This window comes from Malurus melanocephalus, unplaced genomic scaffold, assembly GCF_030028575.1.
Source record: "Malurus melanocephalus ecotype Western Australia unplaced genomic scaffold, MMel_1.1 scaffold_296, whole genome shotgun sequence".
NCBI classification, from domain to species: Eukaryota; Metazoa; Chordata; class Aves; order Passeriformes; family Maluridae; genus Malurus; species Malurus melanocephalus.
The window spans coordinates 49,678-67,938 of NW_026623528.1; the positions used below are offsets into that span (position 1 = coordinate 49,678).

Consider the following 18,261-nt stretch of genomic DNA (forward strand, 5'->3'; position numbering starts at 1 on the left):
TTAGCCTATTTTTTCTTTTTTTGTCCTTTAGCAAAATTGCACAGGTTTATTATTAGCAATCCTTCAAAAAAATACACTTGGGATTATCTCAGCAGTTATAAAAGCTTTAATATGGACCAAACTTTGTCAACCACTTTCTGAACAATAACAAACTGGCATTCCAAAAAAACAGGATAATTCACATTTGATTGTTTCCAGATAAAAACACTCACACATGCAAACTCAGGAAAAACTGAACAACCTACTAAATAAAAGGAAACACTGGAATAGCATATCTATGYTTTTCATGGCACATCTCCAGGTTAGTCCTATGAGGGTATAATAGGCAAACTGGGAGGAAAGGATTGTATTGTCTTCTCTATGTATTCAGGTTCAAGATGGGACAATGAGGTTTATATACTGCTCTTCAGCACTTGCTGCAGGCCATAAACATTCACTGGCAAAGTAACTGTTGCCAAAGATAAAGTAACATGAGCTGGCAGCTGGAAATTAAAAAGCAAAATACAAAACTTAGCTCCTGATAGSTCATTAAAATACTACATAAAATGTTAATAGATGGTAGCATTGGGCTTTGTTGGTGATCCAAAGGAACTCGAAAGGTCATTCTCTGTTTGCAGACCTGGTCTGCCACTGGCAACATTTTTATTTACTTTGGAACAAGAAAGGAAACCAAACTGTGCAACCTGCAYGCATCTGTGGGCAGATCTGCCCAAGTAGGTTTCTGCAGTGACAGAGAATCACAAATCCACTGCTTTGGGAAAGCAGTCTGAAGACATAATATACAGTCTTTGAAGTTTATAAAATAACTGTTTACAGTTTATAGGGAAAATATTCTGCAATTAACAGGTGAAAACAAAAAAATCTCTTCTTATTCAAGTAGTAAAAAATTAGAACACCTTCTATAACTATTTTGTATATAAAGTTTCCATGAAGATTATGGGRCTGGCATATGCTGAGCAGCTGCACGATAAGAGTCCCTAAGTGTCAGTAAAACCCATAGTTAAAGTACTTACAAGCAGATGGGAATGCAATTTATACTTAGAGGATATGCTGTTAGTTCCATAATAAAGCAAATACGACTTGGTGCTGATATCCTGCTTATCATCAGAAAAATACATAAATTCTAAGGTTTGATTTCCAGAAAGCAGTGCCTGATTTTCTTGTCTYTGAATGCAGAAAGCTTTGCCACTTRTTTCAACAGAGCTGTGGCCCTAAAAAAGGATGAACTCAACAACARAAATAACTATAGCCAGAAGAGAGTTTCTAAGACCTGAAGGTCACCAAAGTCATTGATTTCTTGTGATGGCAGCAGTGCAAGTCAGCTTCCTCCCCCTCCCTAGGGACTGGCTGCTACCAGAACTTAGCATAGCAGTATGGCATAGMACAGCACTTTGTGACTTCTAAAAAGTGCAAGAAGTGCTTAAAAACTGCTAGAAAGAGTTAAAATAATTAAAAATGTTATTTGTAAGTAACAAGCATTTAAAAAAGAAACCATGAAAAAAACTTCATCCCTTTCTGAGCCCTGATTATCTAATYTTTATAATAAATTTACATACACAGACTGGCAATAATTGCAAAACCTAACCATATTTATTTGTTTCCTATATTAACTAGATAAAAATCATGCTGCTTCCATGATGCACTGTTGTTTTGCCCAGCTGAGGTGTTCAATTACTTTACTCTTAAGTAAATTACAAATGAAGATCTACAAAAACATTATTTAGGAYAATATTCTCTATAAATATCTACACAACTGAGGGGTGTAGATGACACAGCCAAGATTTCTTTTTCCGAATTGTTCTTATTTCAAAGGAAGAGCTGGTTTTATGGATACAAGATGTGTGGTGCTTGTTTTTTAAACTACTTCCATCCTTCTCTCGGGAAGTAAAGCAGTATTTGAAATAATATGCTATTATCAAGGTGAGCACATGGGGAGGACCAAAAGAAAAATTCCTCAGGAGTAATGCAATCATTACAGAGATATTCTTCAGAGGTAATTAACTGTCCYCTGTTAAACTGAATGATGTTTTTTAATTCAGACTGCATTGCTTYGTAATGACCTACACTGCATGGGATTTACGTGCATCAGCTGCCTGTGTGACTAAACTTCTACAGTTAAATGCACAGATTAGCATCTCCTCCCTCASTCTCAATTTTTACCCTTGTTAAAGGTTTTTCTGCCCTAGATCTCCTGMCTGAACTCAGCTCACTCAAGGCTGAGCTGGGCTAGTTTAGATGCTGTACTCTGCTCACCTGGCTCGTTCTGATTGCAAGAGATAAGGGATAAACACATGAGCCATCCTGTCAGTGCAATAATCTCTGATGGGGAAATAAGGAACATTTCATGAGCATGTGAGGACAAAACCCACTTCCACCAAGGGAGGCCAACCAGGACAAAATGCCTGTCAGCAGACTGTCAAGGGAGATTCATTATACAATGTTCCACGACAGCTCAACATTTTAAGAAAGCAAATGATGGCTGTTGTAGAGAAAATAGTTTGGGAATTTTTAAAATTAATACAGTTGTCTAATAGGCAATGACCAATCTAATAAAAAAATATTTCTCATTTAGCAAATGAAGTGTAATATGAATTAAACTGTTTATGATTAYTTTTGTTTTGGACGAGACCAGAATGGAAATAAATTGTTCAATATTAACAGAAGAAAAACACATTGCTTCATTTCCATGCAAAGTCAYCAGTGTGTGAACCAAAAGTTCATGGTTATTCAGAGGTTCAAAGGAGTTCACTCCACAAAGGACAAGCTTATATTTTACAAATAAAGTAAAGTTTGAAGAGAGAATTAGTATTACTCTTTAAGTATCATTATCCACATCTAATTAACTGGGCTCTATWTCTAGCTATTGTACCTATGTTCCTTTGCTGGCCATTTGCCAACGTATTCTAAGCTAGCAAAAAAAAAAAAATTGAGTGAACCACTGTGTATCAGAGAAAACTACAAATACTATGAGATTATARCTAGTTCACCTGAAAGTGAAAAAGCAAAAAAAAATAATTGTTTGCTGGGAAACAAGAACAAAACTCCATGGAATAATATTCTGACGAAACACACAGTAAAAGTTAAGATAGTCCTTTCTTGAAGCAACCCTCTTCTATTGCACTCTGGATTCTATTAGTAGAAAATCCAAATAAATCCCCCAATAAATAACCTGATATACAAATTGGAAGTTCTTTAACTTCATGTGCATCCTGACTGACCATTTGACAGGAGGTGAACCATGTAAATTCCTCTCACATGCTACTGGATGGCAGTGGGCAACAAAACRAAGTTTCAATTACATGCTCTCTATCTGCAAGTCAAATAAATGCCAYGTTTACTTACCCTCAAGTTGTCTACATTGCACATTGACTTAATTGCATTCAAATTCCATAGATTCTCTCCTTCTCTTGATGTAAACACCACTCGTGAATAGCGATCACCTGAAATTACACAAAGGGGTTTTCACTGATTGTTTGGGTGGGCCTGGTATCAAAGGCTGAGGTATCAAGTGGCACACATGAAATCTTTCTCGAGTCATGGGAATTCACCTCCTTTTCAAGATGAGCTGTTTATATGTAAGAATCACTCCACATGAAAGTTTCCATTTCCTTAAAGTGCTTATAGTAAATATGGCATCTTCAATACTATACACCACTCAGAAGCTCTACAGACTTCTATTCAAGCAAACTATCTTCTGAAATATGACAAACAAATAAAAATCAAAAGACCTAATCAGCAAACTATGAAATTCTTGGCACAGCATAATGGCAGYACACTGATAATAGTAATCAAAGGCTGATTTAGTAAGTCATTTGGGAATATAAATAATAATTATAAAGCTGTTTCTACAAGAATGTTTTTGCTTTAGAAGCAAATGACTGCAGTAGAAATTGTTGTCATATCCTTGAGGCCATTTTCAAGAATTCCACAATTTAGACACATGGAGCTTAAATTACAAATTAAATCRCATTTATCAGAAGACAGATTTAGGAAAGGAAATAATTACTTAGTGGCAGTGAGATCTGTCTGCACAGCTCACAAGGGAAAAAAATATACAAATACAAATATATGGTATACTACAGTTACCATATAACACAGCATGGTACTTTGGATTAAGAAACATTATCACATTAATGAAAATATTAAAAAAACCAAAAGGCTGAATTTCTCCCACTGCTGTGAAGCTGCAGAATCGTTGCCTTTCACAAAGCTGCAATGAAAAGACTCAGGGGTAGCGCTTTATGATCTCCTACCATTCTTCAGGATCAAGGGAACTGAAATCTACAGATCCTGAAGCAGACAAAGAAAGGTACCAGGAATGACAAAAGTGGGTTAAGAGAAAATCAGCTTTTTTCTTTACATAATGGGCTGGCAAGTTTTCCCATAGAAGCACAATTCCTTCATGACTGTCACAACTGAGACTATGCAGAAACAGTAGAGGAAAGAATGAGAGTRAGGCTGTGCAGAAATAGCATCCTGGAAAAGAGGAGTTAATTCTGCTTCAAGTTAATGCTCAACAGAGTTCCAAGTACATTTCCTCTTCCTTACTTATGCTCAGTCTAAATTGGTTCTGTTCACAGGAGGAGAAATTATGACCTTGCTCCCATCCTCTCAMTTAGATGTAAGACCATACTGTAACTGGAAAAAAAAAGAACAAAAATCTGTTCTTCACCCCGGTTTTCCCTGGTCATTGCTCTCTTAGAACAAATAATTTCACAATTGTATTTTTGTGCTCTGTTATCAGTCCTCACATGGGGAAGTAGCCACAAAAGAGCTCAGGTCGTTCTATGAATAGAGGCAAGATCTACATCTCTGCCAGAATAGGACTTATCAAAGTTCTGCAGTGTGCCTTGTAAAAAATCAAGTCTTTGTCTTGTTTGTCCTCTAGTTTAACTTATTCAGCTTCATAAGCCTAAAGTACCTTAAGGTGAGGATTTTTTATTTTCATTTGTTTCTTTGAGGGGAATATTTTCTTTGTTGGTTTTTTTTTTGGTGTATTTTTTTTCCCTAAATAAACCCCTAAATTCTGTATAAGATATAATCTGTGGATGTCTTTTAGGACATACAGAGGAAAAATATTTTGATTTAGGTTTTTCAGCATTAAGCTGATAGCAGACAAAACACAACTTCTTCCCTAGTGTCAACTGAGGACTACCTCTACAGTCACCCACAAAACACTGATTTTACAATGCTCAGCATTACCAAGAACTAATAAAATTCTTTACAGGAAATGGAAACATTTAAAGGAAGCACTTCAAGTAAACACAGTTTCTTCTGAGAAAGAGCCAATAGAATGCATTTCAGCCCAGTTTTCTCAAGATTTTTCCACACACAAAGAAGGTGCTTATTGTGTGTGTATATTAAATAAAAAATACCTTCCTAATACAGTATACAATACAGAGAAAAGTTCAGAAAACATTGAACTGGCAGAAGTTTTTARCCTTCCTTCCATCATTTGTCCACTTACTTGGAATATCACAGAAAAAGGTATCCTTGTGGAAGTTCCAGTCTGCTTGCCTCTTCTCTCTTTCATAGTGATCATCTGACCATCTGTCATCCTGATGACTAAACCAGGATAAAGAGTTTTATCTTAGCAAAGAAATTATTAAAAGAAGGACCATCCAAACAAGTCACATATCTACCAGCTCTTACATAAGAAAACATGTTTTTACTGATGTGACTTTGCTATATAAAAACTGAAACAGTAATTTAATTTTTTTCTTTAAATTGAGAGACTTTAAATAAAAGGACATTGAGTCCAGCACTGAAAATATCCATAAATAAACTATACATAGCAAAAACCATAATTACACACTTTTTTAAGTTTGCAATGGAAAATATCTACCCTGAAGTGAAAGGCCTTGAGAAATTGTAGATTATCAGATTCCAGTGGCAGTTTATATATGAACTTCAGAGGGTACTGGTACAAGCACTGTGTACACAGAAAAATCACCAATAAAACAAAACACATGTTTAATATAAATCCATACCTTTTAGCTTGCTCATCTGCATATTTGAAAGGATAGTTTGCAAGTGTTGCTTTGTACCCTGTGTTTTTCACCATGTTGTTCCATGTCACCAATCTCTGTCCTATGGCTGTCCCTCTTGGTTCAAAACCCTAAGGGGAGAGAAGCACAAAATTCCATTAATGCTTTTCATTCTTCAGCTCAAACAGGAGAGTGGAAACACGATCAAAGTGATGGATAGTTTTCATTATGAAGCATAATTACTGCAGGCATCTACTTTTAGAGGTAAAATGCTTTATGACAGGTCAGACAAAATAATGACTGACTGTAGAGAGTGACAAGGGATTAAGAATTCTTGCATGTCCCACTGCTCTCCCTGAGAAGAGRTGATGTTTCAGTCCATCAAATGTTCAACATTTGGTTTTCAGAGGAAGGGCATTCTATAAAGTATTCTTCTGTATCTCAATTATCACTCTTTATTGATTACATATGATTCCATACAGATATATCTTCTCTATTTCTCCAAGAATAAGACAAATCTTTAAATAATTTTGAAAGTGACTTTGAAACAATTTTAACAACTTGGCTGTTTTCAAGAAATAGACATTACATATGGATATGTACAGATATATATACTATACTATAAATACCAATATCTTACAYGAACAGCTTATTTTTATTTGAGGATAATAATTAAATGTTGTATTTTCAATAAAAGTTCCTGAAAGCTACTCATGCTTAAGACAATTCATGGAAAGTAAAAAATGAATGCAGTATTTAATAGAATCTGATWAAAATTGCTTTTAGTCTTTCAATATAGATGTAATTTCAACCCCAGAAGGCACTTAGAATCTCCTTTAACATCCCATGGCCTTCACTCTTARAAACTTGATTTAGAATATATGGTCKGTGCTGTACATCTAAAACCGGGATGAATTTGCATTATTCAATACAAAGCAGCTCTGTTGAAGGCCCATATGACCTTAGCAAAATGCAGAGGGAATTTAAACTAGTGGATAACATTCTCTGATGGCACCTGCAGCTTTGTATCATTATTTGCTGCTCCGATGCCAAGACTGGCCAATTGTCAGTACTGTGTCAATTGTTGTATTTGCATTCACTGCTTACTGGCCCCCCTGAAAAAAGGGCAAATAAAAAATACCTATTTGATAGTGCAAATGATTAATATTGACTTACCAGCAGTGGATCAGAGAAATCTGGAAGATCTGGAACTAATATTCCCACGAGTGCACACACCACTATGAGCACAGTGCACATGCCCAGGACCACCACGGGCCAGTCGGCGATGAGGGCGGCGTAGCTACGGGAGAGGAGCAGGGAGARGTGCTACAGTATGGAAAGCTGCACACAAATTCATCCATCCTTCTCTAAAGGGCTTTTCATATTAGATTATTATTTTCCCCCAGGATTCTGACAAAAATACAAGCTTATCCATGACTGCAGACAACTAGAAAACAATGCTTTGTGGAAAATTAAATAAGAGAAAACATCACTACTTCTTTTTTTTTTTTTTTTTAAACTTCAGTACTGTAAAGAAAAAAATAAAAGAAAGAAAAAGATCAATTTAAAAGCAGAATCCAAAAAAACCCATTTCTTTTATTTTTAAAACAGTCATTCAAAAAAATTCAAATGCTACATACTTATGATCCATGAAATCTGCTGTAGATTCAAAGATGCAAGGCATTGACAACACGATACATAAATTTATCAGCATTAATTGTCTAGTCTTCCAGCATAATATCCATCCTTGGATTTAAACATCTAGTTCATTCTAAATTTTAAGAGTGGAAGAASTTTTATATGCAAACCTGTTTTCATTATTCTTGTAAAGTATTTTTATTTTTCTTAATTTGACTGAAAARTACCAGAAAATTAAATAAAACCAAGAAATCCTAATTTCTAAATAATTTCTCTTACAGCAGAGACTTGAATTAATAGAGTTTATGTTTCAAAAGCAACATTGTCTAATACTGGGAGCAAMGAGAGTATAGGAAGTCCCATAAAGGCATTAGAAAAGTAATTATAGGCTATGAATCCTTCTATACAAATGGTCTCTGTACACTCTAAATATTGATCAAGAAATCTACACTCTTATTTCCTCCTCAACTTACAAGCAGCATAACATGAAAGTTTATAGCAGAGCTCTTTTATTTCTTTCTACTGTCTTAAAAGATTATGGTTCTTTTTCAGTTTTAAGAGCAACTTGCTAATTAATTGCTAATACAATTATAAGCTCTACAGAAATTTTCTGCCCCACTAYGAAGAAGGGAGGGATTGTCCATCTCCCCATTCCAGCAATGGTTTCCCAGCATTCTGACTGCAAAAGCAATGGCAATGAGCAAGTTTATTCCTGGCTTTCCATAGCATATGGAAATAGGCATCTCTAGGGGTCTAAGTAGAGCTTTAAAGAGCAAGGAAATCCTAAGCACTGGGTGTTTCTCCATTTCCCATTAGGTAAACATGGAATAATTTTGACATGCTCACACAAGAGGTTAATTAGCAAAAGCTTGAAAAGCAATCTGAAGTCTAAGTTTTTATTAAAGTCAATCACAATGGGGCAGCTTGCCCAATGAGCAATTGTACAAAGTAGAAGTGAAGGGAAGTAAATGACCTAATAGAATTTTCCTATTTATAAGACTAAATGCTTTTATAAACACCAAGCTAGACTGACTAGCCATTACAGACATTTGCTCTGAAGTCATAAAAGTTATACCCAMAAGATTTATTTTCCTATTCATCACTAGTGCCACATTTACCACTTTGACATGTTGTCTCTACACTTCCATTCTCAGCTGAGCCCTCTCAAACTGGGTAAATTCTTTCAGCTGTAAAAGAAACTCTGTCCTAAGTGTTTAACTTGATAATAAACCACATACAGAGAACAGTAAGTGCTTGTTTACACCTGCAAATTTGTCCTGTTTCTTGTACCAYATACTGAAATTCAGATGAGCCAAGCTGACCTGGGCTGACAAAAACGACTGATCACACTAGATTTTATCTGWCTGAGCATTTTTCAGTGCTGCTGAGGGCTCTCAACCAAGTTGCCTAAAACCAGCCTCAACCCCAACCCACTGTACATGGATGGCTAAAGAGATGACAGGTTCTTTATTTTTCACCCATTAAAAAGCCAAAACATGAGTTTAGTTACTTTTTTGGTCTATGAAGGGTAAGCCACTGTTCTGACAGTTTCAGAAAGAATTTGGACCACTTGCCTAAAAACGCCTGAGGCCATGGAGAAAATGTTTAAATTAACTCCTCAGTGGAGGAGGAATCACATTCAGAAAGGCTACCCATAGTGCTAAGCACAACCTTCAGTACTTTTCCAAGTCAGGGTAGAACCTCCCACTTCTTGATGCCTAACTAAAACTATTTTTCGTTTGTGCAATGACCTGGACTGGTCATTATAGCTACACTGACACATTTTCTTCTTTTTTTTTTTTTCTTTGAAACTATTCATGCAGTGAATGATGAACTCACATAAGTTTGACACCGACTGAAATATCACTTTTGATGCCATTTTGCTCCCTGCTTTTGGTCTGTTAGAATGGTACTACTGCTTTTAGCTAGCTACATACTACTAAAATGCATACAGCATTCATTAATTTATTTTCTTCTGATGTTTTTCACACACCTAAAAAAGGTTTAGTTTGTTTTGTTTTTTTTTTCTTCATGTTTTAAGTAATTCAAAATGCTTAGGAGATACAGTAATTCATTCTGTTTTAGCACCACTAAAAGCACCACTGTTTTCAGGCAATTTGTCCAAAGGTGATCCAAGACCTCAGATGTTTTCATCAAAATGAGAAGGTAAAAAGGGAAGTATTTGGAATTTTTCCCCATTTTAAGCTACATTATAATGTGAGGCTAGAGCTAAACTTTTCAATTCAGCCCCTATATACAGATGCCCTCAGGTTCAACTACAGCCAGGCTCATATAGAGACAAAAATGTATCATATACAGTTTCCGTATTGTAGAAAGAACACTAGGAACAACAGATTTTTGTGTGACCAAATCATATCAACACACAGATTTATGTAACTCCAATACTTAACAAACAGGCCTGCTCTTTACTGAAGCAAATCCTAAAGATGAATTTTGGTTTTAATATATTTTCACTTGAGATGGTTTCTTGTTGCCATTACTGATGCACGGACAGCTTTAGGCACAATGCTCACTATTTCCTATGACCYTGCCATTGTACAGAGCCTATACACTCAAAACCTAGAGATCTATAATGCATGGGACTCCTGGTTTTAGGAAGAATCAAAAACTACTATGATGAAATTTTCTGAACTTGTCTGTCATGTTTGTTTATCACTACTGATGATACAACCAAGCCACTTCTCAGAGCAACACTTCATCAAAAAAGTACTGAGGCATGRAGTTTCCATGTTTGTGTAGGTAGTGAACATACTGTCTTGGWTTGAAAGAYAGGTGTTTGTTAATGARGGTAGGGATKKTTTTTTTKRRKKGKKRAWWWTWMYTTTTTTTAAAAGTTATTATAATTTTGAAATAATAAAAAAAGAGAAATCCTAATCTCTAACACATACACACAAGGAGAATGGCACAGATTGTAATAAAATGCCCTAAGATAGTTGAGAACAAGAAGCATTGAAATTGGAATAGGTTTTCTAATTCTGGTTGAGTATTAATGAGGAGACTGCTTCTCTGTAAACAGAGCTTGAGTTTGGCTGCCTTGTGTGCTCTATCCCATTCCTGCTTCCCCAGGATTCACAGATGTGTTATTAGGGATGTTAAGGAACTTGTCCCTGGTCCTTGTTTCATTATTTAGGGACCCATTGMAGATAAATTCTTCTAAATGTTGTTTGACATTCTTGTGCTATCTGCCTCCCCAATCTCCCATGGCAGTTGCAGAATTTTACTACCCACTGCCTGAAGAAATATTTTTAAAATCTGATTTAAYTTGAATACCTATTATTTTATTTGAATATTCCTTATTCTTGCATTGTATGGGGAATTCCAGCATTGCCATCATCTCATCTACCACATTTACAATTCCACAAACCTCAGCTATGACAGCATTGGACCTTACCTTTTTGGTAACTTGAACGGTCTGGCTGGCCTGGAGAGAGGAAAAAAGAGAGTAATTGAGAATGCATGAAAGATGCATGCATACACCAATTTGTTTAATTATTCTCATACATGGATAAGAAAATAAATTATAAAAATCATATATTTTAGGATATTAATTATTTTGAAAGGCCCACAATCATATTCAATTGAGTCTTTGCAAACAAGTAGTTCAGAAAATAATTACAGCCACAGACAGCTGGGTTTTCAAAAGTGGAGTTTTATGCAGCTGATTTTTGGGATTACTATTGCAGAGGCTTTTCCTCTTTTCAAAAAGAGACCAAATACTCTAACGTGATAAAAATTCAACACTACTGAAAATCATGACAAATTTCGCATATGATGGGAAGAGACAATCACAACACCATGTTCTGACTGTAATTCACAAAACTTAATTGTCCTTTGTAATCCCATTACAGAAATTTTTTTTGCCATAAATTCTGTCTTGCCATAGTACAAGAAATGGAATGACATACAGTAACCACTATAAAATATTTTTAAAGCAAGTTTCTGTTATTTCTTAAAGATCTAATATAAACTATACTATTTTGAGGAGGAGATAGCAAAGTGAAAATTAATTCTTTTCTGACACTGTTCAGTGAACACTTCAATTTGTTAGCCACTGGATCAGTAAGTTTCACATAAATTTCACTTACAAAAACTTCATGAAGATTCTGCAAGTCCTTTCAAGAATGTCAGACAAAATCACTCCAAAGCTGTAACATGCTATGGCTTCAATTAAGTTATGGATTTGTTTTACCACCAAAGAGATATTTAATTWTACTGCTTTAAAAAAGTACAGAAAGCACTGAATTAAGAAGCAGGCACTTGTATAAAACAGATCACTTAGTAATTCTGATATTGCCAAAAGTGTAGATCTGTATGCTTTCACACCACAGATAAACAGTATAAACTTCAGAATCCTCAAAGATTTTCAGAAAAAAACTTTATCCAGTACACAGAAATGAAATTTGCTGTTCTTCAAAGCAGTAAGAGCTGTTTACTACTACATAGTAGTAAGATTTGCTCCTTACAGCCATGAGGAATTTGGAGAAAAGCAGGTAAAAAGCAGAATAATCAGTCTGCAGTTGCAGTGACTGGAGGGTTAAGGAAAAGTAGAGACCTTTGATTCTAATGATACTCTGTTAAATTCAGCCTCAAAATTTAAGATAAAATTTATGAAGTGCAACCAACCTTCAGACAAGATGCACAAACCTGACTTTCAGAGGTAATGAACATACCAAATTTCCCAATTGATGCCAAAAACTTCTGGTACCACTACAAGAACAACAGATTCATCAGCAGCCAGAATRTAGAGAAACCCAATTAAACTGAGTTTTGAAATGATTTTGAATGGTAAATTCCCCAAGAATGAAAAAAGGTTGTGACAGGCTCAGGGGGCTGCTTGCTGCTTGTCCTCAAACACAAAATCAACTTTTCCCATCTCAGGCTAGACAAGAGGATAAGAAACCAGGTACTGAAGTCAGAAGYCACTCAATGTGAATCTGAAGTTAGCAGTAACAGGACTCTGGATGAAGAGCACACACTGAATGTGCCCTCACAACTGCATGAAAAGGGGACAAAGCCACAGTGCTGGAAATAACAATTTTTTTTTAACTGCAGAATAGACTTCTGGATTTAGAGATGAAAGAGAAATATAAACATATTTACCATTAGTATGGTGATTCAAACATGAATTTCTAGCTTTCATTTATAAAGATCTGAATGTTCATATATATTCAGTCACTTGTTTTTGTCTGTGCCATAATGGGCTCTGCCATGAGCAATGATATCAGACAATGCTTTGGCCCAAGCAACAAGCACCTAACGACAATGATTAGTACAGGCTTTGTATTTATGCTGACTTGTATAAAGGTTTCTATGACAATTCCAGTTTATAATAGCAGATAAAATTGTTTTCTTCCTTATTGGGGCTACTTTAAAATTACATTTGCCTAATTTGGTTTACACAAAGTGGATTAAAATGCCAACACAATCATTCCTCARTCTCCCCCTTTCCCATCAAAACCAAACTACATTTCCCTCTGTTTCCTCCACCTGCAAAATATATTCAGTGCTGAACAAATGAYGATGATTAAGTTCTTCAAAGTTAGGGAGGGTTAAAGGTCACACCTGCTATCAAACTGTTTTGTTTCGAAAAGCATGCATTGAAAAAACCTGTGTACACCCGGGTGAATTCCAGCAGTGTAACCAATCCCTTGCAGCTGTTGTGATGACTCTATTATATTGGTCAATAGGAAAAGTTATCCCTGAAAACTATGCCCCAAAATTCTTTAGTTATGCTCTAAAATCAAGAAATGCATGGCAAAACCAGACCTTTCCCACTTAATTAATGTTGCTGTATCTAATTTTTGAAGTATTATCCTTTCATTGAGCCAGTTTAAATAACAGYACCAGCCTCCATAAAAATGTGGAGACGAAAAAGTTCGCATCGGTTTTCATGAGAAAGGAATGGTGAATTCCATTCTTTTGCTGGGACAAAAGCCAAGTTGATCTGTATATTAAATTACCTTTGTACTCCGTTCTCACAAGTCTGATAGCAGAAAGTGRCAATCACAGTTTTTGTGGCAAGACCAGTACAGCCAAGTTACCACATAAATTGCAGTCACTGATTGAAATCTAATAAACACTTAGCACCAAGAAGGGAAAAGGGAAAGAGGAAGAAAAGGACAGGCTCTCCTACCACCATTTACTGCGAGTGTAAGCCCCTGCTCAACAGATGCTTTGCTTCATCCTGTCCTTCCCTAACAGCAAGTTTTGTCTGAACATCATACAATTAAGAAATATATATATATATATATAAAGAAAAATAGATTGGTTAAAACCTCCAGATGTTTCTCACTATGAAATGTATTTTGGATAACCAGCATCCTTCTGTGTAACACGGTGAAAAGGAGGAGTGGTGCCTTTAAAAAGGGCTGCTGTAATATTAGCAAGTTTACTCTAGGAAATAAGAGAATATCAGGAGGATTGATCAGGTTTGGACTGGACTACTACAGCTCTAAATATTCACCTTTCCAGCCTAAAAAAGCACTTAACCTCAGTGCTTCCACTGATAATTTGAACAGTGAGGTAACAGAAAACAATCATTCCTTTTTGTACAAACTTACTTGAAAAGGGGCAGCTCATAAGTATAAAAAATATGATTGCTTTACAATTGTTCAATCTGACAATGATCAGTGCCTGAGCTTCCTGGAGGGGCACATGCTGTGCCACAGGGAAACATCCCAACTTCCCGTTCCCAGTGAGGCCAAAGCCTACTTTTGATTACAGCACTAAAYGAGTTTTCTCATGGCAGTTAATAGGGTATATCAGAGGGGAGTTTGATCTCAATTTCAAGAATCACAATGGAAAACAACTTTTTGGAAATCCCATGTATTATTAAATTCAGTTTATAACCTTCATGTCACCTGGACATTACAAGGCACAAAGCAATGCTTCACAAACATTTTCCTCAGCATGGGACTGCTGCAAATTAATTGAACACTTAATAATAACACTATGGTGTTTCATTAATCTAATGCATTTCAGGGAAATGCAAACCTGGACATGTCAGAGGACAATAAAAGTATCTAGATATTCCAAGACATTTTTTCCCAGGCTTTCTTCACAAACCTTGCTTATGAGAAAGGTATCAATTTAAGCACCTCTTGGCCTCACACCATAAGGAATGTTTATTGCTTCCTTCATGGGTGCAAGAAACATTGCAGAATTAGTTATGAAATAGAAACTTATGAAAACTTAAGCTGTGTTTTAAATTATATTTTGAAGAATTTTCTAGCTGGTGAAGCAACCACCATTTCAAAAATATGTTCAAAAAGTAGCTATCAATAATCTAAAAGGTTAGAAGAGAATTAATTATGGTTTTAAATAGGAACATTCCTGCCTACATTGACAGTAATGTTGGTTGGGGTTTTTTTTTTTTGAGTCAATTAAAAAGCATCCACATATTCCAATCATATCTTTGTACCAACTTACACAAACAATACCTTCCTAAAATTCCTATTACAATTCTGAATACGGCCCTGGCTAAACATTTGATTTCTGATTTCTTTCATGTCAGCTGCAATTAATTTTTATTTTACCATGTGCAGATACAGAGACTAGAACTCAGATACAGAAGTCTRCCAACCATAATTTCAAGGCTCAAACACAGGCACAAGGATAACAAGGAAATAATCACTGACAGAAACCATAGATTAGGAAAACCCTAATTTTCCAAACAACCACCCGGAGAAAAATGACCAGGTGGCTGGTCTCCTTCACTTTGGTGCTGAGCTGCACAGAAATTTGAAAATTGATTTTTTCTACTGATATTTATCATAAAGAACTTATACAATGTAGAGTCCTAGAATATCTTGAGTTGGAAGGAACACATTAGGATCATTGAAATCCAACTCCTGGCCMTGCACAGGACAACAGATTCATTTTGCACTTCTGCTTTTCTCTTAAAGATTCACTTGAGTCGAAAATGYAAGTTGCAATAACTAGCTGTATTTACTGAAAAAAACCAACTAAAAAAAAATCATAAAGACTCTCCTGTTCAAGGATTATGAGGTGTTTAACCTCAACGCTTTACTTTGCCAGAGGGAAACTATTCCCTTTGTTGGTAGATCTGGTTACCAGAAGTGATAAAACATAGCTTTTTGTSATTATTACACTCCTGGATAAGCTAAATCCCTGCAGGATAGASTGAGATATGCATCATATTGTACATTCTCCATCAGAACATACAATACAAACTAAATCCCTGCCCAGGAAGAAAATCCTCATGTTTTCAAAATGTCATTGACCCAAGAGAACAATTTGAATTGCTCTTAAATATGAAGCTARCTTTTGCTGTTATATCAGATATAACACCTATGTGCTTCATCACTTTAACAATCACTACAATCACTCAGACAACAAATCCAACGGACTGGGTTGCCAAAAATGTTTTTATAAGCCTCCCATTTTATTTTTTTTTGGCTATGATGAGCTGCCTTCCATGATTCTACTCATGAGCTCTGTCTGGATATTTTATAAACATGCAGTGTTCATTGTATTTGTCTGCACTTAGCTTAACTTGTTTACATCCCTAAGGAACAGGACAAGCCACAGCAAAATGATGCTGTAAAGGACATAGAGAACTCAGTTTTCCGATAAGTTGCTTTTTAAAGGATTTATTAAAAACAAGAAGAATGCAACTAATTTTCAGGGGGTTTCCCCCCACAAAAAATATCATGGAATAATCCAAAAGGATTTTTTTAATCCCTAGATTATCATGGTGAAATAATCTGAAACAAACTGCTATTTCATCCCATTGAAATGTGTGAAATGTCAACRTGCAGTTTTGCCCAATGTTGTACAYTGGACTATTCTTTTGCATAAAATTAAGCAAAATGCAACTTTGCAGACCAAAATCAATGCACTATTTGGCAACTATATTACAGATGCCAATTCACATTTTTATAGTTGAGACATGAAGCTTTATAAAGGTTCTTGTCTGCTTCTYCTGTGTTCTTACCTACCTCTTTAACTCCAACTTCACGGCAAATACGAACAAATAACATTGCCTTTCTGCCCCTGAATGGGTCAGGCAGACAGGCTGGGTGACTCTTGCAGATCTCTTCCAATTGAAAGACTATTCTTTCTATCCCTTTGTAATTCATTATATGCTAAAATTTAAACTTCTATAAATTTAGAGCATACAGGTGATTTGAAACTGAAATGATCCTATTATAATAATCTACAAGGCTGGGGGAAATGTTGGCTTTTCTGCCCTTCTTTTCCTCACTGCTCCATATGGATGGTATCCATCGAAGAGCCCAGGATTAACTCACCAAGTCTTCAGCTTAAGGCTCCTGAGAAACCCATTTCTGCAATACTGACTTCTAATGTCTGACCTCTTTCATCTTCAGCAAGTGACTAAATATTATCAGCCACTAGGAAAGCTGGTTCTTTTCCCTTATAGCATCTACTTGGTTCACTGGTCTTGAAAAGAAATTAAATCATCTTCTCTGTAGGAAAATCTGACAGCATCTGAAGGAGCCAAGTCATACAGACMCTCCAAACACTTTTCTTGTATTCTTCTTTCTCTAAAATTTTCTTCAATGAGTGTAGCCACTTTTACATACTGTTCTAGAACTGTCGATAAGAAAATTGTCATCAAACATACCTAAGCTGGTTTCTCCCAGTTTTAAATGGCAATGTTTATACACAATTTAAAGCATAAACTTCTTCAAAAGGTTAAATTGAGGTTATACATATATATATTCCTTTAATTTTTGAAGYACTGAAGGCAGGACCACATAGAGCACTGCCTGGCAAATTAAACAAAAGTTCTGAACTATTTAAGACAATAAAAAAAAAAAAGGTTAGTAAAATACCACCATGAATCATTATTTGAAAACAAGCCAACAGCTAATTTGGAGCAGACTAATATTATTTCAAGATCCTTCACAAGTCTAAAACCATTAGTCTTTTCTCTTTTCTTGGTAATTACAGTGAAATTAATAGATATGTTCTGGGATTTAAATGATGGCTAGAGTAGTTTTCAGCATTTTTACTGGCAAGAAGTCCCTTCCTTAGAAATATTTTATTTCAAAGCTGTTTTTATTACACTTCCCAGTTGAATGGAGCAACGCAAGGTCATGGCCACATCTTGTATTTCTCTGACAGACAGGAAATTAACATGACCCACGAAATCACAACATACACAGAAGAAAAACCCWATCCCATGATACCAAGGAGAATGAAAAAGATGTCCAAGAGTGCCTATTTTTATCATGGTATCTCTCCACACAGGCTGAAATGCACATTCTTATAGGCATTAACGACTGACATTAAGCACATGGAAGTTTGGCCCTGGAGTAGGGAGACTTGGACTGTCATAAATCACACCTCAACTGGTACATGCCTCAGTCGTCCTTCCTGTGCAGATGTAAGAATTCTGGCTGTAATTCACTAGGGGGTTCAGTTTTGCTTTCAGAAAACCTCCTTTGACCAGAGAGATCTTCTGGAGATARACTAAAAGCACTTACAATTTCTCCAAATTATTCATCTGACTCTTCATCTGAAAAACTATTGTTTTTCCCTTTCTGCATTTTTAACCTCCTGCAGCAAATGAAAATACTGTTACTTAAGATCTTTCTACTAAATTTAGTCAAGTATTTCACTTCAMACA

At 35.7% G+C, this 18,261-nt stretch overlaps 1 protein-coding gene across 2 annotated transcripts in view; it reads right to left on the reverse strand.

Annotated features, from left to right (window-relative positions):
• The window catches only part of DISP1 (dispatched RND transporter family member 1), an 87,321-nt gene that overhangs the window by 5,132 nt on the left and 63,928 nt on the right, over nucleotides 1-18,261 (reverse strand). For both annotated transcript variants that reach the window (XM_057376952.1, XM_057376953.1), the window contains exons 3-7: nucleotides 11,038-11,067; nucleotides 7,164-7,287; nucleotides 5,991-6,118; nucleotides 5,468-5,565; nucleotides 3,343-3,440 (exon numbers count right to left, since the gene is read on the reverse strand). In XM_057376952.1, coding sequence (XP_057232935.1) covers nucleotides 3,343-3,440; nucleotides 5,468-5,565; nucleotides 5,991-6,118; nucleotides 7,164-7,287; nucleotides 11,038-11,067 — 478 coding nt within the window. The remainder of the gene's footprint in view (nucleotides 1-3,342; nucleotides 3,441-5,467; nucleotides 5,566-5,990; nucleotides 6,119-7,163; nucleotides 7,288-11,037; nucleotides 11,068-18,261) is intronic.